This window comes from Myxocyprinus asiaticus, chromosome 20 (genome assembly GCF_019703515.2).
Source record: "Myxocyprinus asiaticus isolate MX2 ecotype Aquarium Trade chromosome 20, UBuf_Myxa_2, whole genome shotgun sequence".
NCBI classification, from domain to species: domain Eukaryota; kingdom Metazoa; phylum Chordata; class Actinopteri; order Cypriniformes; family Catostomidae; genus Myxocyprinus; species Myxocyprinus asiaticus.
Genome location: NC_059363.1, coordinates 37,027,896 through 37,051,889, shown reverse-complemented (window position 1 = coordinate 37,051,889; position 23,994 = coordinate 37,027,896). Strand labels below are relative to the sequence as shown.

General features: G+C 38.1%; 1 protein-coding gene across 1 annotated transcript in view; it reads right to left on the bottom strand.

Moving 5' to 3' along the window:
• Window positions 1–23,994, bottom strand: part of LOC127411211 (ALK tyrosine kinase receptor-like) — a 710,256-nt gene that overhangs the window by 143,521 nt on the left and 542,741 nt on the right. The window contains exon 5 of the mRNA XM_051646605.1: window positions 10,511–10,638. Within this exon, the coding sequence (XP_051502565.1) occupies window positions 10,511–10,638 (128 nt within the window). The remainder of the gene's footprint in view (window positions 1–10,510; window positions 10,639–23,994) is intronic.

The window sequence follows — 23,994 nt, the reverse complement described above, 5'->3', positions numbered from 1 at the left end:
GGTTCCCACAGGACCAGAACACGTGTCTTGGAGATTGCTTGTGGAACACGCTATCAGTTGCGTTAGAGGGGAAATGTGATCATGCTTGAATTGATGCAAAAATGTCAGATGGTGCTTGCCAGTAATTTGGCTGAATATGGCTGATTTCAGGGTACAAGAACTTTCAGAAGCAACATCCAATTTAGGGACAATCTGTAGAACCTCTAGGGGCTGTAGTCTGCTTGTAAAATGCATTTACATTGCCTTTCTTTCACTACTTATTAAGCAGAGTTCCCCAAGCAAAGCTCACTCCAACAACATATGTTCCTTTTGATTTATACAAACAAGTATGCCAGACAAGCAAGCTGAACATTTATTATTGTGACATTTTAATAGCTGCAAAATGAAAGCATAATATCACAAATACTTTGCTAGCTTTTAAAATTGTATTTGTTTATAAACCCTGATCTTACATTTGTGTTACGGCCAACATAACATGGGACCAGTTTATGCTTGTATAGTTTAATTGCCACCTTTAACAAAAACGAGGTTCCCGAATGATTACCAATTGGTTATCACCAACTGTCCGCAGTGCGTTCACTGACCATCTAAAGCATATTGCACACAAAATAGGCACTTGCCAAAACCGCATGCTCCAATCAGATTGTTTATTTAAACACAACTTCTGCAAATCTGGGTGCACAAGGTTTTACCAGTCTGCCTGAAAACAAAGTCTTTTTTTTTCTTTTTTTTTTAAAGGTAGTGGGCTGCTATGATGACACTTGAGAGCAAGACATACTTTACGTATTGGTCAGATGGCCCCTTGCTGTCTAATTGGATGGTTCTTGGCCAGAATAAGCAATTGAGTGGAACAGACTATCAAAACTCTGGCTATGCGAGACAAAGGGCAACATGACAACTCCATTGATTATGGCACCTATAATCCTGAGGCAGTACTGGATGTTATTAAATTCAAGGTGATTTATAGAAACGTTGGCATTTAAGAGGGCCACTGCATAGAGAGGTCCAAGGAGAAAGGCAATAAACTCTTTAAATATAAATATAAAACTTCTAATGGTCAATTAACACCAGTCATAACAGCAAACTGCAGTTAACAGTCAGTATTAAACCTTTGTTTACTCAGAAACAGTTCATTATCTCCTTATACTGTAACTCAAAATAATCTTAATTTAAAAGTGATGGCTGCTTTGCGAATGATGGATTACACATGACACCATCACCTTCATAATTCATTATCAACATCAGAACAGCATTAGCACCAGATTCTGGGAAAAATTCAGAATAGACCTCTCTTTAATTGTTAGAATTTGAATTGACTTGGAGACATTACATTTGTTGAGAGTGTTGAATTGGAATTGAATAAGATTGACAGGGAGTGGAATTAAATAAATTTAATTCAAATAAATTCAACACAGTCACACAACAGAGGGATTACATTTGTCCAACACAACAGCATGATGTTTGTGATGAAACTATATTATTAATTTTCACTTATTATGCCTATTTATTACCTCATAGGTAGACTTAATTTTTTCCTCAACTGATTAACACATTTCTCTCTAAACTATGTTCTAAACTGTCAAAACAATTAACAAAGCCATTTAACAGACTTTCTTTTTACCATACAGCACCACATAATGTCCACCATATTGTTTTCAGATAACTTCATAAAAAGAAATAATTTTAAAATATTGACAATTTAAGCGTTTTTCCATACTGGAAAAAAAAAAAAAAAAAAAAAAAGGTTAACCTACAAATGTGCTTCATGTGGTAACATCTACAGGAAATTAACCAGTTTGGTTTTAAGTCCAAAATGATTATTTTACTTTTTTAATTTTAATTTTTTATTATAATTTTTTTTTTTTACTTCTTTTAAGTAAAACATATTATTAAATTACTGAATCAATCTGAATTCATTAGTTTTACACCAACAAAATTAATTTTAAGGGTTAGATCAAGGAGACAAAAAGGAAAATTCTCTCAACATGTACTCACCCTCATGCCATCCCAGATGTGTATGACTTTCTTTCTTCTGTTGAACACAAATGAAGATTTTTAGAAGAATATCTCATCTCAGTGGGTCTATAAAATGTAAGTGAATGGGTTCAAAATTTTGAAGCTCCAAAATTCACATAATGACAACATAAAAGTACTCCAGACGACTCTGGTGGTTAAATCTATATCTTCAGAAGCGATAGATGATAGGTGTGAGAAACAGATCAATATTTAAGTCCTTTTCCCTTCACTTTCACTTTCTCTTTCTTCTCTTTTTGGTGATTCTCATTCTTTGTGCATATCACCCCCTACTAAGCAGGGAGGAGAATATATGATTTAAAAAAATAAAAAAATAAAAAAAAAAAGAATCCTTAAATATTTATCTGTTTCTCACCCACACCTATAATATCGTGTCTGAACACATGGATTTAACCACTGGAGTCATATTACTTTTATGTTGCCTTTATGTGGATTTTGGAGCTTCAAACTTTTGGCACCCATTCACTTGCATTGTATAGGCCTACAGAACTGAAATATTCTTCTAAAATCTTCAATTGTATTCTGTAGATAAAGGAAAGTCATACACATCTGTGATGCCAGGAAGGTGAGTAAATCATGAGATAATTTTCATTTTTGGGTGACCTATCCCTTTAAGATTGCAGATTACCAGTGTTTATTACAGTGTTATGTGGCCCATAAAAATGTAAATTCATTTATTAAATATAGTGAAATAAATGTAATATTATATTACTGATGATTGATTTCAATTAATGTATATGGAAATAACTCAAATGTTATATATGGTAAGCTATTTCCTGTAAATTAAAAAAAAAATGAAATTGAATAGTATTTTAAAAACTAAACTTACAAAGGTTATATTTCTTTACAGTAAATTTCATTCAATTTAATTGAACTTTCTTACATTCAAAGCATAATTACACATCCTGTTTGCTACTGCAATTGAATTGGCATTCTCCATTCAATTTTGAATGGTGCATAAGCACAACCCTGTTCAGCACTAACCTTGCCTCTACTTCTGATAGATGCAGACCTTAAGATCTTTCCTCAAATCAATAACATCATATGATTCTCTGCAAACACAGCTTGACCATCCATCCCCTGGGCAAGACCCTTCAAGAATCTCTTCTTTGCACCCTTGAGCATGCATCCCCCAGTGCAAGATAGTCTAACTACAGAACCACTTAGCATCATCCCCATTCGACGTTTCCTGGGATTCGTGTTCTCGCTTCTCTCCCACTCATGGTACAGCTAATTTCACTCACTCAGTCTCTCGGGTCTAAATGATTGATGGCTGGGGGAAAGACTTGGGGTGCCTCACGCAGCAAGCTTCACTATGTCAGACCCTGACAACAGCATGGCTTAATGGGGAAGGATATAGACTAGGGAACATGAGGATGCTGGTTTAAACCTTCATGGAGCCCAGTCGCTGTAACGAATGAATGGATTGCATGCAGTCTGTTTTCTTGAATGGCTGATGACAAAATTCAATATTCATGTTGTTGCTTTCTAGAATTTTAGTTGCATGATGAAAAGAGGACCACATGTTGCCTGACGAGACAGTAATAATTGATCAACTGAGATGTTTTGCCACTTTCTAAAATATTAAATCCCTAGTATGTACTGTATGTATTCTGCATGATTTTCTAAAGAAAATGTGGTAATACAAAACTTTGCAGGAATGAATGCAAGACAAATGAGTAGTACTACATTAACATTTTGTCACTACTTTTAACTAATATAGAAACACAATTTACTAAATAGTAAGTAATAGCGATCTGATGACTGTGGTAATTCATTGTTAGCTAATCAGTATTTAAAGAATTGTATTTGCCTCACTGAGAACTACTAACTATGAGTAAATAAAAATAACTACGAATTAATTACTAATCATAACATTAACTGCTCAAAATCCAGTGTCTAAAATGTGAACAATTATTCTATTATTGTCAACATGTAATTGTATCATCAGAGACGCATATCATAACCGAAAATCAGTTATGAACATAACACCACTCACCAGTGCCTAGTATCATGACTAGTCAGCTTACCTTAAATAAAGGGATGTTGTACTGTATGTGTCCAAACTCTTTTTTGGAGTATCTTTTGTAATCATCAAAGAATAACTTGTGCATGTTACATAGTACATAATGAGTTCTTCTCAATAGTTACTTAGAATAGAAAAGTTAAAATCTTGGTTAACCCTTAGTAATGAGTCATGTGTTACCACATCCATATGAAGGAATTACTAATGATCTGGAACAGTGTTATAAAGTGAAAATCATGGTAATTCACTATTAGTTAATGATATCACATTGTGTCCTTCCTTATGAGTTAATGGTTATCTTAAACAGTATTACAAAGTGAAAACACATTATAAACCATTAATAGTAACTGAGGTGTTACTGGTCAGTTAATAGTGAATGCTCAGTTATTTTGGTTCTACATTTTATTAATGTATTCAGATATACACGTACAAATCAGTTACATAAACATTCACACAGATTCAAAACATATTCTTGTGACATTAAATTCATTGAACATATACAGCATAATAAAAACTTTACCGATGTACAATATATTTTATCAAACCTAGAGCAGGATACAATGCTATTAAAGGCTTATGCTCACAGTTGCAGTAGTGAATGAGTGCCGGTGACTTTAAATAAGTTTAATACACATCAATTAGTATAAGTAAAATTTTGTTAACACTTAAGTTTAGGGATCAGAAATTAAACAGTAATTCATGACTAATAATTACACTTGCAAGTGACTAGTTATGAACTTGTTTGGCATTATAACACATTTATTAAGTTTGTATTGTCTGATTTCTTATTCTTGCTTTTTAGACCCTTTATATTTGCTTTTGTCATGATGAATTTCTTAGCTAAAAACAAAACATATCAATAGGTAGTATGATGTAAAATAAGTCCTTTATAGGTTCTCATTACTCTGTGTGAATGTGTAGCTTATAAGTATAATATATGTGTAGAATGCATATAGTATTTCAACAAAGCAAGGAAGGTTAGGGTTATGTTTAGGACTAGGGGTTGGTGTAGGGGCTTTGTGGGACTCTAAATAAACACAATAAACATGCTGCAGTGATGCCCCTCTACTGTATGGTAGCATTTAATTAGTGTGCAAATAGCATCTAACACTATTTGCCCTTAGTGCAAAGAGGATGCTTTTGTTGCTATTTACACTAAACATCAAAAGTCTCTGCCTTTTATATTTATTTTATACTTATAAGTTGCACATTCACATAGTGTAATTAGTCATTAATTACTGTGTAATTTCTGATCCCTAAACTAAAGTGTTACCATAATATCCACAATCGACATTAAAAGCAAAACATTACAACGTAAAATAAAACAATCGATTAAAATAAATTTAAAGTGTCGGAAAACAAGTGCACTGATCTTTAAAAGACTTAACCAGAAAACTGTGCTGCTTCGAGGCCGATTCCACCTGTCTGTATACTTCAGCCCTGAACAGTTAGTCCAGTCAATAGTATTTCAGAAATTCTTTAGAGTACTCGAATATTATGTATTAAATGCTTACATGTGTTTATTCGCTCATGGAGATGCTCAGATGGAACAGAGCAAGCAGAACCGCGCTCTTCATCTTCATCAGGTTTTAACCCCACCCACATCCTCAGCTCCGGCATCAATTTCATGAAACCTGATTGGATTAGAGGCTTGATGGACGTGTAGTTTTACAGTTTAGATTATTCTGTTTGATTACATTCATTAAGTTATTGAAATACAAAAAAATGCAATTCATATGAAAATGTCTTAAATACAGCTTTCATTTGATAAACATATTTATGTTAAAAAAAAAAACAATATTATATAATTAATTCAAAATTTAAAAAAAAGTATTATATGAATAAATATATAATTTCTTAAACATAAATATGTTTATCACATGAGAGCTGTATTTAAATCATTTATGTAAGGCCACCGGCACTTGTTCACAGCTACAACTGTGAGCACAAGCCTTTAATAGCATTGTATCCTGCTCTAGGTTTGTTAAAATATATTTTACATCAGTAAAGTGTGTATTATGGAGTATACAGGTGCTGGTCATATAATTAGAATATCATCAAAAAGTTGATTTATTTCACTAATTCCATTCAAAAAGTGAAACTTGTATATTATATTCATTCATTACACACAGACTGATATATTTCAAATGTTTATTTCTTTTAATTTTGATGATTATAACTGACAACTAAGGAAAATCCCAAATTCAGTATCTCAGAAAATTAGAATATTACTTAAGACCAATACAAAGAAAGGATTTTTAGAAATCTTGGCCAGCTGAAAAGTATGAACATGAAAAGTATGAGCATGTACAGCACTCAATACTTAGTTGGGGATCCTTTTGCCTGAATTACTGCAGTAATGCGGCGTGGCATGGAGTCGATCAGTCTGTGGCACTGCTCAAGTGTTATGATGTGAAATCCCGGCAAGACGATATATTCAGGTCCAAAAAAAGGACATGTCCGGGAAAAAGAGGACATTTGGTCACCCTATAACAGATTGTGGCATAATAATACATGCCATAATAAATGATTTCTTTTACCAATAATTGTATTTATTTTATATGAAACTAATAATTAATTAAATGCTAAGAAATTCATATATAAAATAGTTATGCATGATAGGAATTATTTCTCTTTGTACTCCCAATAATGCACAGATAATGAGAAGCGAAATAAACATATTCAAAAAAAAAAAAAAAAAAAAAAAAAATCCCTCAAAAGTCAATAAAAACATTTTAAATTATTTAAAAAAAAGTATAGGTAAATATGATGTTATGTTGTCTATTAGCAACAAAGTGTCTGAAACATTCTCTGTTTCATAGAATAGAATGGTGTTCTTTTATCAATGTGTATGTATTGTAAAAGTAAACAAACTGTGGTTGGTCACTTTACATCACCATCAGATAGTCTCTTATCCAAGTGAGCCGTAATAAACTGCCAGTAGATGGCGGTAATGCTCTATTTTAGTTTGTGATCTGTTGTAACAAAAGAAGAAGAAACACGCTGCCTGATTCTGAGCAGCAGCTGCAATACGCTGGCAGATCGTCAGATGTTTTGTAGGTAGAAGTTTGGCTTCTACGCATTAAAGAAGGATATTAGTTATAATCTGACCAAAACATAATGTAGCATTTGGTCGCGCTACTTGCTGAAATAAGTTGTTCGCTACGATAAGCTACTTTGTTTTAAAAGTAGCTGAGCTACTCTAAAGCTACTGAACAATGTAGTTAAGTTAGTAGTGCTGCTAATTGTAGTTAGCTACTCCCCAACACTGACACATACAGTACAACATCCCTTTATTTAAGGTAAGCTGACTAGTCATGATACTTGGCACTGGTGAGTGGTGTTACATTCATAACTGATAACGGTTATGATGCATATGCATTTCTGATGATGCAATTACATGTTGACAATAAAAGTATAATTGTTCACATTTTAGACACTGGATTTAAGCAGTTAATGTTGTGATGAGTAATTAATTAGTTGTTATCATTATTTACTCATAGTTAGTAGTTATCAGTGAGGCAAATAAAATTCAGTAAACATTGATTAGCTAACAGTGAACTACCACAGTCATCAGATCGCTATTACTTACTGATTAGTTAATTGTGTTTCTATATTAGTTAACAGTAGTGACTGAAGTGTTAATGTAGTACTACTCATTTGTCCTGCATAAATCCCTGCATAATCACCTATTAAGTATAAAATAGTATTCTAAATTGTTACCAAAATGGTATTACCATCTTACTCTGGGACATGGTTGCTTTATCTAGTTTACCCATACAAAATAATTGAAGGTACAGTCCTCTTTGCAACCTTTAAGATGGATTTTGCTCTCGTCTGATTCACACCTCAGCGCATATAAACGTGTTAATTAGCTAAACATCTTCTATAAGAAAATTGTAAAAAGAACCTAGGGACACTTTCACTGAAGTCATTTGACTCCCAGTGAGAGACTATGGGAAACTGAACACCTCACAGCAAGGCACTGCGGTGGCTGCTCACGGTATGCTGTTCTTCTGAAAAAAAGAGAGGATAACTCAAAGAATATAAATGGACCTCATCAAACTGCTGCAGAACTGCCAGGCACATTTTTATGATAGTGGTGTAATCAAAATCAGGTTTGCTGGAGGGCGCAGAAAGCAGATGACTCAGACAGAAACAAATAGGGAGTGTGTTAACATTTTATGATTGGATGATCTACACCTACGCATTGTCTAGGTGATGGCAGCTCTCAATGCAGCTCTGCTGAGATAAGGTGACAGTGCTTATGAACGCAAAAAAAGAGACGGTTGCTGAAGACATGCACCATGAGTGGTGTAGATACAAAATAACCAGAAAAAAATCTCACTTCTCACTTTATTGCTAAGGCAAGCATCACTATTGCTCATACTATTGGTTAGGAATATAAAAAGACCCTTAACCATGTATTACATTTCAGAGCATAACTCGTCTTGCACCGTTTGTGCTTCAAGCATGAATGATACCTCAAATTATGTGGCTTGTTGAGTATAGGTGAGCTATTACTTTTCTAAGCAAATGGAATTACAATTTTCACCTGGTGAAATTCCATAGACTTACAAAGACGGTGAAATCCATATCTCGACACCAGAATATCATAAATACTTGGGGGTGGGTTCTTTTGACTTGGGCAAGTAAGCAACCACCCAGAGAGTAGCAAACAACTACCGACACCATAGCAACCACTCAGAACACCCTAGCAACTGCATAGTATTGTACTAAAAACAAAAGATCGTCTTGATCTAACCAGTACTTTACTTTTAACAAAACAAAACAAAACAAAGAAAAAAAAAGAAAAAAAACACAAACAAAACAAACAAACAAACAAAGCAAAAAGTGTATTTTTTTACTTTCTTTTTAAACCAGTACTTTTAACTAGCAATTGGACACAAAGTTTTTGCCTGTTGGACAAAAACAATCATTAAATCAATCAATCAATCAATCAATCAATCAATCAATCAATCAATATCAAGCAAACAAACAAACAAACAAACAAACAAATATTATATAGGGTCCTGAGTATCACAGAGACTTGGTGGTGGGCTTATTTGATTTGGGCTAATAAGCAGCCACAAACATCAAGAATAGTAAAAAATTTAAAAATCTAGATATCCCAGGGCCAAAAACTGTGTAAATGTGTTAAGTCATGTGTAGAACTCTTTTGATTACAGCAATTAGTTTAAGTCATTAAAAGGGAATTTCAAGCCTTATCAAGCACATCTCCCTCATAGTAACACACACACACAAATCTCAGCTTTGAAAATCAGAATGTCACGTTAAAACCTTTACGGGTGGCAGGTAATTCAAACTCTAGTGACAGGTGTTTCAGGAAGACAACACACCCTGTAAAGCATGTCAATCTGCTAATATCTGTTATGGCAAATGAGGCCGATTAGATATGGAGTGAACAGTGCATTGGACAGCAAGAACAGAGGAACATGCCGTGCTTCTGGAAGGGAACAGCCTGTCTAAGGTGGTGACCCCCGGAGGGATTTGTTTGGGCAGACGCAAGAAACCGAGCTACTGAGCTACACAACCCTAATACAATTAGAGGTCTGTCTGCCTCTGTATTTGCATGACAAGCAGCTTTATGTTCCCTGTGGTCAGACATGGCCAATTTCCCTGCCAGTTATTGAATCAGGAAGCACGGAGCAGAAAAAAAGGGAAAATGAAAAAAATGGAGCAAGAAACAAATAAATAAAGTTGCTGCTGTTGGTTTAAAAAGCACGAGTACTGTATGGTAAATGTTGCAGTTCAAATGAGGAAGTGGCAAAAGGCAGTTGCTCTGTATACAGAGGTTGAGAGTATGAAAAACATATTGAAAAAAATATATATATTGAATATGTTTGTACAAAGATTTGCAGTTCTACAAAAAGGCAGCTTTTTGATTTAATTTAAGTCTTAAAATAATTTGACTTAAATAATTGAAACTATTTGTTAATCACACAATATATAGTCCCAGATGAGACAATAACTTGGTTGGGCTGTTCTTGATTTTGGAGCCAAGAACTACTTAGAACCAATATACCACAGCAGAAAAGTCTCACAGTGAAAAATGTGGAACCATTTCAGCTAGAAGCACAGCACAACAAAACTAACAAAGCATGAATCAAGCATAAGCCTTTTTTGTGAGTCGATTTCAAACCTGTTTTTGGCCTTGAACTTGGTTCTTTTTAAAACTGCTTTACTATAGCTCTTTCACGGTGAAAAGCAAACTTGAGTACAAAAAGGCCTGTGATGGAAAATCCAAACTTTCACAGACATATCAAATCAACCTCTTTTAATCAGTTACTGTAACTTTCTAATTTCATGTGGCAGTATATATCTGATGACTCAAGTGTTGCCCCATCTAGATTTGGTTCAGTTGAAAGCTCGAGGACCATGATTAGACATATTTTGAGAAGAAACATTCCCAAGAAGTGAAACACTCACCTATAGAGCAGTTTGTAATGAAGCGGGGATCATAGGTCGCTGTTTCCATGTCACCAGGCTGGTTGTAGCTGGAAGAAATCCTGAAGGGTTTGTTCCGAGCCCCTAAGCTGAGATGAACCACTGCCCAGCTGAAAAGGAGAGAGAAAACCAGCAGGATCAGCACCAGAACCAGACAGCTGGGCTGGTGCAGTGCCCGCAGTGGGCTGTTAGAGGTTAGGGTGGCCCCTGGGAGACCCTCCCCAATTTGGTTCAGTTCTACAGTCTCTGGAGAGCTAACAGAGGGAGATGTCTGGCCGCCTGATGCCAAAACAGCACCCTCTGCCATTTTGGGGTCATCCTCTGCTGTTGAATCACACATCCCTAACATTTTCAGGGATATTCAAGCTGTTCGTGGAAGCTCTTTCACCAAAATGCAGGTACTGTGGACCAGGCACGTGTTTTTGTGTATATGTGTGTTTACAGATGTTGTCTCCAGGGATGATGCCTGTGAAAGAATGCAGGGATGCGTGGTTGCTTTGTGGGTTTGTGCGTATTTAACTAACCTCCACCTCTCATAAGAAAGTCAATGATCTAGGTAATTTTATTAAGCAAATTGCTCAGATTTCAATTTGCTAGGGACCAGTGACCAATGATTTTACTCTCCACCCTCTATTTCTCCTCCCTCTCTTGTTCTTTGCTTTCTCCTAGACCAGTAACCTGCCTGTTGTGTTGTTTCTAATCTCACTGCGGGATTTGCATTGACGTCTAATATGCTCAAAAAACAGGAGTTGAGACCCATAACTAAGTGGCCTTCTCTAATTAAACATGTAGACAGCTAGCAATCACAGTGAAATGAAGACAGGCAGCTATCAGGCAGAAAGTATGCAGTTGGATACACTTGGATAAAGCATGCTTTTACACATTTCCCTTATGGTTTGGTTTCAATTAGCCAGTGATTGTTGTCTTTGTATGAGTGATTATAGTTTGTTAAAACAATAATTCACCCAAACAATTATTAATATTTTGCAGCCTGATATGACTTTCTTTCTTGAGTGGAAGAAAGCAGTTATCCAGCAGAATGTCCAAGCTCATCTTTTCCAAAAAAGAAAGAAAGAATGAAAAAAAGGTGAACAGTGACCACAGTTGTCCCTGATCATCATCCGTATTTGTTGTATGGAAAAGAGCAGCCTGGACCTTCTGCTAAAAATCTTCTTTTGTGTTCCAATTGTAGCCAGTGGGTTGTAAAGGAACACCACAGGATACAAAAATATATTTTGGGGTTTTATTCTGACAGCTGTTTATTAAAAAAAAAAAAAAAACGCCCGATGGGGCAGAATATACGCTACCGGTCAAAAGTTTTGAAACACTTGACTGAAATGTTTCTCATGATCTTAAAAATATTTTGATCTGAAGGCATATGCTTAAATGTTTGAAATTAGTTTTGTAGACAAAAAATATAATTGTGCCACCATATTAATTTATTTCATTATAAAACTAAAATTTTATAAAAAATAAAATTAAAAAAAAGTTTTTGAAATTGATGACTTGGACCAAATAATAAAGAAAAGCAGCCAATAAGTGCCCAACATAGTGCCCAACCTTCAATACTGTTTAAAAAGCATCCCAGGGTGATACCTCAATAAGTTGGTTGAGAAAATGTCAAGAGTACATGTCTGCAAATTCTAGGCAAAGGGTGACTACTTTGAAGATGCTAAAATATAACACAGTTTTGATTTATTTTGGATTTTGTTTAGTCCCAACATAATTCCCATAGTTCCATTTATGTTATTCCATAGTTTTGATGACTTTATTATTATTCTAAAATGTGAAAAAAAATAAATAAATATATATATATATATATATATATAAAGAATAAGTGTTTCAAAACTTTTGACCGGTAGTGTGTGATATATATATATATATATATATATATATATATATATATAAAGAATAAGTGTTTCAAAACTTTTGACCGGTAGTGTGTGATATATATATATATAATACAAAATTTAAGTACAAAAATGAAATATGGTTCAACGAAATACGGTTGAGGCCAATACTTGCATGTGCACCAAAACATGGTCAAACTCCACACATGCAATCCATATGCATCCCAAAGAATGATCAACCAATGAACAAAACCTGAAGCTCTCTTGCACAATGTATGTTCTCACGTTTCCGGAAAGCAGGTGTCGCAAAACTCCAGTGCCACAAAACTCCATGTCCAATTTATGACTAGAGTTAAATTACATGAAATTTCTCCACTTGGCTACATAGTAAAGAAGGAAAGGGTGAGTAAATTATGACAAAAATTTTATTTTTAAATCTGTGATTTTTTTCTTTCTTTTTTTTTCTTTTTTTTTATAGGAAATAAAATGAACATTTTAGGATTTAGGTAAAAAAATAAAAAATAAAGCAAATATTAGTTATGATGTAAAAATAATAAGACAGGTTGTCTAGGTTGTAAAATAATAATAATAAAAAAATGGATATTGGCCATGTTAAATACTTTGTACAGATTTTACTAGAAAATAATGCAATAAAGAATAATTTTCACTTGTGGTCTCAGTATATATATATATATATATATATATATATATTGCAGTACAATAATGATAAATGTTCAGGGATGTGATGGAGTGCAAGGAGAAATTAGAATTTACCTTGACATCAAAATGTCTGGCTTTCATCATTGCTAATGTTGTTTTGTAGATCTAGAATAATGCATATTAATGTCTACAGATGCGTGATATATTATCATTAGAGTTGCATTTGGAAGATAATTTAATGTTCTCTGTCATCAATTTCAAATTGCTTATGTAAGACTGAAAAAAGAAATATATATATATATGCTCTCACACAAACAGAGTTGACTCACTGTAATATCAACTTTGATCTGGTAGAAGCTTGCTTCTATCTAGTTAAACAGTCTTAAACTGCATGGAAGAGTGACTTACATACATAACATTTGCATAATTTTAGATTCAGCACTATTTTAGGCTGTACTGCATGGGCAGAAAGGATATAATCATAACTACATATTAATGCCATAGGACAGTGTAGTCATTAGATATACTGTGTGATAGCAAAAGCATACATGCTCATGGCATAGTGAATGCAGTTTCTGCATTTATGGCCGTCATTACGGATTCACAACAACCCTGTACTGATATAACTATATCTGCCTGCTGGTCTATTGTTACAGTCAGTGTTGAGTGTGGCGCCAGAGGAGGATTTATTATTAATGATGAAGAGGGTTAAAGCTACAAAGATGAAGGGACGAAGTCTCCCGGCATCGTCAGGAGAAGCGGGCCAAACCCAAATCTCCCAGTAATTAATGGACACCTGGAACCCCATGTTAACACAGAATACGCCACCGTGGGAATTTCACCCTAGGAAATTAAAGCCCAATAATGGCACACAGGTCCGTTCCCACAATGATAGACCAGAGATGTGAATATACAAAAATAATAATACTTCTTAATTTAAATGAACACAAATCAAATATATACTCACAATTGGATAATTCCCTACACACACACACACACACACACACTATAAACATTCACTGTTAATGGATCCCACACACGCACACACACATGTTGGTGCAGCTATCATTATGAGGACTCTCCATTATGATTTTTATACCGTACAAACTATAGATTCTATCCCCTAACCCTACCCCTCACAAAAAAACTTTTACATTTTCAATAAAACATCTTTTAGTATGTTTTTTAAGCAATTTGAATTATGATGTGAACATTAACTGAAGCTCCTGACCTGTGTCTGCTTGACTTTATGCATTGCACTGCTGCCACACAATTGGCTGATTAGAAGAAGAAGCCTTTATTTTTGTCACACATTATATGTAAATGTTTTGCATTTATACAGTGAAATTTCTTTTTTTTTTTTTTCATAGGGCTCCATGGTCAGCCATGATACAGCGCCCCTGGAGCAGGTAGGGTCAAGGGCCTTGCTCAAGGGCCCAACAGTGGCATCTTGGCAGTGCTGGGGCTTGAACCCCCAACCTTCTGGTCAGTAACCAGAAGCCTTAACCGCTGAACCACGTGTTGACTCATAATGGAAGCCAGCTGGTTCATGATAGCTATGTGGTATGTTGTTTACAGTGGCCCTCCAGGTAAGAAATTGATTATAACTGTTAATAATACAGGGTGTGATTTTAGGGTCATAATTATAATTCACCACACTCACATAATACTGACCCTCCCATGCTACTCGGGAAGTGTATTGGGATAATCACAACCTGCTGAAATAGCAAGCACTCCAATTATTGCATTCATCTCCTGTGCTAATTAATTCTAAAAATGATTATTATGGAAAACAGGGTGAGATAAAGAGGCAAAATACCTTCTTGATCCCCTCTCCCTCAATGCTGTGATAAACATCAGGGCCTCTCCGTAGCACCTCAATTAAACATTTTGATCTAATTAATCAATTGTCCTTTGGGACATACCACAGCTCAAAACAAAAATATCTCATGCAAGGTTATTAACGTGAGCAATAGGCGTGGCAGCTGATAACTTTATTCATTATTATTAGCATTATAACTACAAAAATAAATAAAACAATATATCAGCATTACATTGACGAGCTCTGGACCACTGGCTCTGACCTTTGAGTTTGTTTTCATGTGAGCATATGGACATTGCAGAATCAACTTTAATATACTGTATAGATGCTGTAGCAGTTCAATTAATCATGCATGTTTCATTAACAATATTTAATCTGATTTTTCTGTTTTGGTCTGTGGTTTGTTGTCACTAAACCTCAACGACTTTTCAGGTCAGCAGGACCACCCACAAAATGTGTTTTGTTTGCATTGGAGCATCTGTTGCTAATGACTACACCATCCATCAGCATGCCAACAGATACAACAGCCATTCTGCAATGCGATGTGGCGGATCGGTGCAAAATAATGTTTATAACTTATTGCTTTATTGCCCAAAACTAATACATGGAAGGGATGGAGATTGAAGTATATGAAATGAAGACGTTAAAACATATCTAATGTTTTTGGCTTGACACAATTACAGTGGAAGACAATTTTATATATATATATATGTATATATATATATATATATATACTATATATATATATATATATTAAACACGTTATATATATATATAAAACGTGTTTAATGTGTGATATATATATATATATATATATATATATATATATATATATATATATATATATATATATATATATATATACATACACACATTAAACCATAAAGCTGCAAAAACTAATAAACATCAAATAATTATATACTGAACACATTTTTTTTTTCCCTGAAATCTACAGGAAATATATAAAAAATGACAGATCTGCCATCATTGTCTATACAGAGTAAAAAGGTTTCAAACACATGCTTTGAAGTAGGTATTTTGCTGATTCAAGCAAACTTGATTCACAACATGCAATTATTTAGTTCTGACATCCAGACATGGTTGGGTAGTTTAAAGGGCCCTGAAAGATGACCACAACATAATAGTCTAGATTGATTTATCATTGGTGACTGCATAGCAATTACTTACTGACATATTTCTCTATTGTTATTTTCATTTTGCATTGACTTTGCACATATACAGTTTTAAATTATTTAAATGCAAACCAGCCAACAATAAAAACTATCTGGATTTTAACTCTTAAACTCTTAAAATACGCTCCCTGAAAATGTACAATTACTATTTTCCATATCCCATATATTATATTCCAAGATATTCATATTATTATGATTAAATCAATATTTTATATCAATAATTACATTATAATCACAATTATAAAAAAATAAAAAAGGTTAATTAAATTGTTATTGTAAAATATAAGAATATAAAAATAAAAATATAAGAATGTGTTTTGTATCTGAGGATACTAAGAAACAATAGAAATTAATACATTATTTTGTTTATTTCAAGTAAACAAATGAGAAAGCATCATTTGACATGCCTAACTGCTGTCAGGTTGCATAGGGAAAAGGTTTTAAAAATAAAACAACTTTTCTATGCTAATACTTTGGATAAACAGGGGTCCAAGACAAGAGATCCTCAGAATTATGCTAGATAGATGAAATCAGTATAGGAGGAGGCAGCGCAGTGGCTCTAGTCTTCAGAGAATCACTCCACCCATTTAGGTCTCATTGATTTTGACTGTCAAATCACTTAGTCCAGATGAAACTGGCAGAGATAGAGTGCACAAACTGTCAATTAGATGCAGCACTTTGACAAGGTTGGCCAAATAAATGCTACTTCCCCAAATGCAATGGGACATATTTGAATACTATTGAAGAGGAAGAACTTTTTTTTTCTTTTTTTTGTCCGGTTGCACATAGGGCAGTTGGGTTACTTAGATGCAATGCAGTTGTGAATGGCTCTAATATGTAAACATTAACATTTTAATATCTTTGTTGCAGTAGGAAGCTACAGAATCAAACTGTGAACATGTACGAGGCCACAGCTCTTTTAGCAGTTATCCGAAAATTAGCTGCTTTACTTGCTTTTTTAAGTGTGACAACTGAAAAACACAACTGTATATTCATGAAGGCGAGCTGCCGTCACTTGGAGGCAGGGGTCAACGGGGCTAATTGGTTTGCCAAATCACTTGCAATTCCACAGCAAGTGCAAGAATTATATTCTCTGATATTTGTTTAAACCCAGGCTCTATTATGCAGAATAATGTACCCTGGGACAACATTTTCTAATACATAGTGCACCGATCATAATTCCCTGCGGGCTAAAATTAAGAACCATACGCTTCTGCCTCTGGCTCACGTCTCCTGATCTGAAGCAAACTACCGCTAGAGACAAAAAGAGCTTGCTGGCGTTCAGCTTTCTCACTGTGCATTTCTTGTGATGGATGAAAAAGAACAAAGAAAACAAACAAGTGCAAAGTGAGAGAGAATGAGAGAAAAAAACATGAAAAGAAATAAAGAACATGTTTATCACCAGCTGGTATTTCCTTTGAGGATTGTTGTTTGTGTACTAATTTAATAACACTGGAGGAGGATAAGTTGGAATAGAGTGGGGTCCTTTCTAATTTTTTAATGGAATAAGAATATGCTATAATAAGCTTTATTGCTTGATTCAAAGTATATTTGTGTTTGAAAATAAAAAGCTGTGAATTACTTAATTTTCAACTAAAAGACGTTTATATAGTATAACTGATTTATATATAACGATTTAGGGGCCGCAATAGTTCTGTGCCCGGGGCCCAATATTTGGTTCTACACCCCTGGTTAAAAGCATTTACTAGCGATTCTGGTGCCTTCATTCTATGGCGTTGTTGATTCAACCGAAAATTGTGAACGCTGCAGTTATTAAAGCATTGCATTCTGACAAGCCTGACACAGTTACGTCGCTCAAAAAACAGAAGGGCTACTGTGATCTGTTTGTCCAAACAATACAGATAAGGGGAGGGTTTGAGAAACTTGTTTGAAAACATTTGTTATTTTGGTAATGCTTAACATTCATACTCCCCATTTGTTAAGGGAATATAAAGGGGTTTACTAATGACTAATAATTAATTTAAACATTTATTACAAATCATTGATATGTGGTTATAACAAAATGCATAAAAAGGATGACTTTCATGCAACACCTACCAAATAGTGAGCCATTTTACCTCACATGTTATAAATGCTCAATAACACCTTTTCAACATTAGTAACCTTCGAAAATGTACCTAAATGTAAATCTGACAACTGTGAAGCATTTTTTTAAGGAATTTGTAACATTAGCAAAATGATGCTCTCTCATTTTAATCTTACAATAACCATCTATATTTGTGACATAAATCAGCTACATTGACAAATCATGAATTAGGGAATTGTATGTTTTTTTTTTTTTTTTTTTTTAAATAAGGCATGAAATGCATTTAATAACTAATTAATAATGCAATTTTATTAAATAATAGTAAAAATGCTCACTATTTGACAAGTATTGGATGAAAGTTTCCCTTTTTATGCATGTTGCTATAATGGCATATCAGTGATTTATAATGCATTTGTATATGACTTATTAGTCATTAATGAACCCCCTTATAAACCCTTAACAAGGGTCTGGTGATGGTAGTGGTGCAGAAAGTACACACTTTAAAAATTGTCCCTTCTCTCATGGCACACATAAGACATTTTTGTTAATGAAAAATTTTATCTTTCATCAAAATGTATTAACTTTCTCTGCCTCTAAAACAACTTTTTTTTACTGAAGTTGCACTAAATATATTTACATTTATTTGAAGAAAATGTGGTGTAAATGCAAATGTCAACCCCACCAGTGCTAGGGTGTTGTGGGTGGTGGCTTACTGGACTTGCTTGTTGCTTATGGAACAGAAAATAAATAAATAAATAAATAAATTATATATATATATATATATATATATATATATATATATATATATATATATATATATATATATATATATAATGGAATATGAAAACACACACCTCGTCCACAGCACATGAACATTAACCTATGTTATCTCTCTATTCTGCCCCTATGTCCCCACATAACCCACACTGGCTGGTGGAATGTGCGGCCAGGTGTGTAAATATCATGAGGTTAAAAAGTGCTGGACACAGCAAGTGTGTGAATAGAAGTAGAAATCAACCAAGCCGACATCATTAAACTGTCACTGGATGAAAGTTCGCCTCTCTCTGCCCTGCTTCATCCATCCGGGTAGAGTGAAGGAAGTTGTGAAGGAATGAGAGGCAGAACAAATCAGGCATATTTTGTAGCCAGCTGCCAAGCGTTACGTGGCAGTCCTATGCTGTGTGTGCATATGTTTGTGAGTGGAAATCCACTGGACTGCATTGCTTTGGCAGAGCTACAGTAATCACATTATACCTGTAATTGGTTTTGCAATGAGTCTGACACACTTAGAGCCCGGCACACAAGATAGCGGCGGAAAGAAGCTCAGGTTGTTTATATGCACAAGCAGCCTTGTGCCGCTGTGCAGACACGTTCATACTCGCTACTGTAATGTCTGCAATATCTCACATCATTTGACATTTCAAGATCTTTTTTTCTAAGCACCAAGAAACTCATTCCTAGACTGAGTAGATTTATTATCTGAAAAAAAAAAAAAAAAAAAAAACTCTTTGTATTGAAGCCCTGCCCTAGCGGTTAGCACACATTAAGCCATGGTGCTCAAGTGGGTGCTGCGAATTCGAGCGCAACTCATGTCAGTTCCTGATCCAATCCCTCCCTTCTGAAGGTAGCGGGTTTTATATGTTTTCAAGCTGGTCATATATGGTTATTAGATGGTTGATCTGCTGGTGGGACAAAGATTGAACTGGTAGACCAACTTGAACCAGCAACAAACCAGCAACCATGTTCCAAAAAACATTTTGACCACTTTAGGGGCCGTTCACTCCAGATGCTTTTTGAGTATGTCAGTTGTTTTCTACATACACATGCTTTAGTCTTTGTCTTTTTCAGATGCTGTGTCAAGTTAAAAGAAGTTCAACTATTTAAAACGCATCATGAGGCACCTGCATTCTGTTATATTTCCTGTGCTAAAAAATCTAGCAATATGTTCACAAAATACTTTCATTTACTATAAAAAAAACTGCCATTATAAAAAACTCATAAGAGAATGCGAATCCTCTTCTGGGTTTTTGGACACTAAGCTGAACAGCTCTACTGATTTGAAAGTGGTCTTGGACTACACTGACACCTAGTGGTGTGGATGCAGCATCACGCACAATCAAAAGTAAAGGTTGAAAGTGTCCAATATCAGGAAACCAAGACAAAATGAGTAGGATTCAGCTGGTCATATGATCTTAATGTCAGTTCCTCATGATGCGGGCCACTCCAGGTAAAATAAAACGTCATGGTTACTGGTGTAACCTCCGTTCCCTGATGGAGGGAACGAGACGTTGGTGTCGATGTAGTGACACTAGGGGTCACTCTTGGGAGCCCGAGACACCTCTGGTCTTTGATAAAAGGCCAATGAAAATTGGCGAGTGGTATTTGCATGCCACTCCCCCGAACATACGGGTATAAAAGGAGCTGGTATGCAACCACTCATTCAGGTTTTACGCTGAGGAGCCGATATAAGGTCCGGCCATTTCAGCGGGTAGTTCAGCGTTGTGGCAGGAGGGACCAACGTCTCGTTCCCTCCATCAGGGAACGGAGGTTACACCAGTAACCATGACGTTCCCTATCTGTCACTCACTCGACGTTGGTGTCGATGTAGTGACACTAGGGGTCCCTATACAAAACGCCACAAGGCTGAACTGTGTTACGTGAACTGGCGGTGTGTGGTGGGCAGACTTGCTGTGTGCCTTATAGCCAGCACACCAGGTCGACACGTAACCTCCCCCAACACAGTTATGAGTGTCGAACGGCCCTTTTTGGGGACAAGTCGACTACCCAGAGATAGAGACAGGCTTAACCCAGTCATGGCCTCTTTCCCCTTCTCTTTTTCCACTCCCTAAAAAAGAAGGGGGATTATCCGACTGGGCCGCCAGGTCTAGTCGGGGGTGTCCCTCCCAAGGGGAGGACACCGCGGAGACCACACCTCGCCCCAAGAGAGGGGGGATATTTAAGTGGAAGAATACATCACATGGTCTTTCCAACCATGTGGAGAGCCTTCAAGGTAGATCCTACCCAATGGGGGAGGAGTTACTACAACATGGAGACTGAGGGGCTCTGCCCAAGGAAGACGCAGTTTGCCAGTAGGGAAACGAACTAGCGGAAGATATAGATCGCATGGGGTTAGCCTTACAGGGAACCGCCACATGCGGAGCACCTACCCCAGAACCGGGCTCTTAGTTAGCGCGTGTACTGGGCCGGCAGCGAGTCTCTCCGAAAACTCGACTGCCACAGGGCTCGGAGGAAGTCAACCAGGGAACAACCTTTGTGAACACTACTGGGAATTAACAGCGCACGTCTTCAGCTCAAAAGGAGGTGGAAGGCGCTATGTGCAAGCGATACACCCGGCCGGCTATCCCGGGCTTATCCGCTTGTGTTGCGTGCCACTACCTGGGACGAAACCGGTTCCACCCGGAGGTTGTAAAACCTTGCAAAGGTGTTGGGTGTTGCCCAGCCCGCTGCTCTGCAATGTCTGTTAGAGAGGCACCTCTGGCCAGGGCCCAAGAAGCCGCTACACCACGAGTAGAATGGGCTCGTAGCCCTACCAGGGGCGGCATGTTTTGGGCGAGACATGCCATAGTTATGGCGTCAATGAGCCAGTGGGCGATCCTCTGCTTGGAGACAGCACTTCCTTTCCGCTGTGCACCGAAGCAGACAAAGAGCTGCTCAGAGAGTCTAAAGCTCTGCGTGCGATCCAAATAGATGCGCAAAGCGCGCACCGGACACAGCAACGCCAGGGCTGGGTCTGCCTCCTCCTGGGGCAGCGCTTGCAGGTTCACCACCTGGTCTCTAAAAGGAGTGGTGGGAACCTTGGGCACATAGCCCGGTCGGGGGTCTCAGGATCACGTGAGAATAGCCCGGACCGAACTCCAGGCACGTTTCGCTGACAGAGAACGCTTGCAGGTCACCTACCCTCTTGATGGAAGTGAGCGCAGTCAGGAGGGCAGTCTTCAAGGAGAGTGCCTTAAGCCCGGCTGACTGCAAAACTCAAAGGGGGCTCTCTGTAGACCCTGAAAAACTACAGAGGTCCGATGAGGGAACAAGGCGTGGCCTGGAGGAATTCAGCCTCCTGGCGCCTCTTAGGAACCTGATGATCAGATCATGTTTCCCTAAGGACTCACCGTCGACTGTGTCATGGCGTGCTGCTATGGCAGCAACGTACACCTTCAAGGTGGAAGGGGACAGCCTCCCTTCCAACCTCTCTTGCAGGAAGGAAAGCACTGATCTGACTGCGCACCTCTGGGGGTCTTCCTGATGGGAAGAACACCACTTAGCGAACAGACACCACTTAAAGGCATACAGGCGCCTCGTAGAGGGAGCCCTAGCCTGAGTGAATGTGTCTACCACCGCAGGTGGGAGACGGCTTAGGTCTTCCGCGTCCCGTCCAGGGGCCAGACATGGAGATTCCAGAGGTCTGGGCGCGGGTGCCGAATGGTGCCCCTTCCCTGAGAAAGAAGGGCCTTCCTCAGGGGAATTTGCCCGGGGGAGCTGTCACGAGGAGCGTGAGGTCCGAGCACCACGTCTGGGCGGGCCAGTAGGGTGCTTACCAGGACGACCTTCTCCTCGTCCTCCCTGACCTTGCACAGGGTCTGTGCGAGCAGGCTCACTGGGGAAAACGCATATTTGCGAATGCCAGGGGACCAGCTGTGCCAGCGCGTCTATGCCGAGGAAGGCCTCGGTGAGGGCGTACCAGAGCGGGCAGTGGGAGGATTCTTGGGAGGCGAACAGGTGCACCTGTGCCTGACTGAATCGACTCCAAATCAGCTGGACCACCTGAAGGTGGAGTCTCCACTCTCCCCTGCGGGGAACCTGCCGTGACAGCGCGTCCGCTGTAACGTTGAGGTTGCCCGGGATATGAGTGGCTCGCAGCGACTTGAGGTGCTGCTGACTCCGGAGGAGGAGACGGCGGGCGAGTTGTGACATACAGCGGGAGCGCAGACCGCCTTGGCGGTTGACATATGCTACCGCTGCCGTGCTGTCTGTCCGAACTAGCACGTGCTTGCCCTGGATCAACGGCCGGAACCTCCGCAGGGCGAGCAGAATTGCCAGTAACTCGAGGCAGTTGATGTGCCAACGCAGCCGCGGACCCGTCCAGAGGCCGGTGGCTGCGTGCCCGTTGCAAACAGCGCCCCAGCCCGTCTTGGAGGCGTCTGTCGTGACCACGATGCGCCTGGAGACCAGTTCTAGAGGAACACCTGCTCGTAGAAACGAGAGGTCGGTCCAAGGGCTGAAAAGACGGTGACAGACCGGTGTAATGGCCACGCGGTGTGTCCCGTGGCGCCATGCCCGTCTCGGGACTCGAGTCTGGAGCCAGTGCTGAAGCGGCCTCATATGCATCAACCCGAGCGGGGTGGCCACCGCCGAGGACGCCATATGCCCCAGGAGCCTCTGAAAATGTTTCAGTGGAACCGCTGTTTTCTGTTTGAACGCCTTCAAACAGGCCAGCACCGACTGGGCGCGCTCGTTCATAAGGTGCGCCGTCAAGGAGACTGAGTCCAACTCCAAACCGAGAAAAGAGATGCTCTGAACCGGGAGGAGCTTGCTCTTTTCCCAGCTGACCCGAAGCCCTAGTTGGCTGAGGTGTGAGAGCACCAGGTCCCTGTGTGCGCATAACCCGTCTCGAGAGTGAGCTAGGATTAGCCAGTCGTCGAGATAGTTGAGAATGCGAATGCCCACCTCCCTTAACGGGGCAAGGGCAGCCTCTGCGATCTTCGTAAAGACGCGAGGAGACAGGGACAGGCCGAAAGGGAGGACTTGTACCGATACGCCTGACCCTCAAACGCAAACCGCAGGAAGGGTCTGTGTCGAGGAAGGATCGAGACGTGAAAGTACGCATCCTTCGGGTCTACCGCCGCGAACCAATCTTGATGCCGGACGCTCGCTAGAAT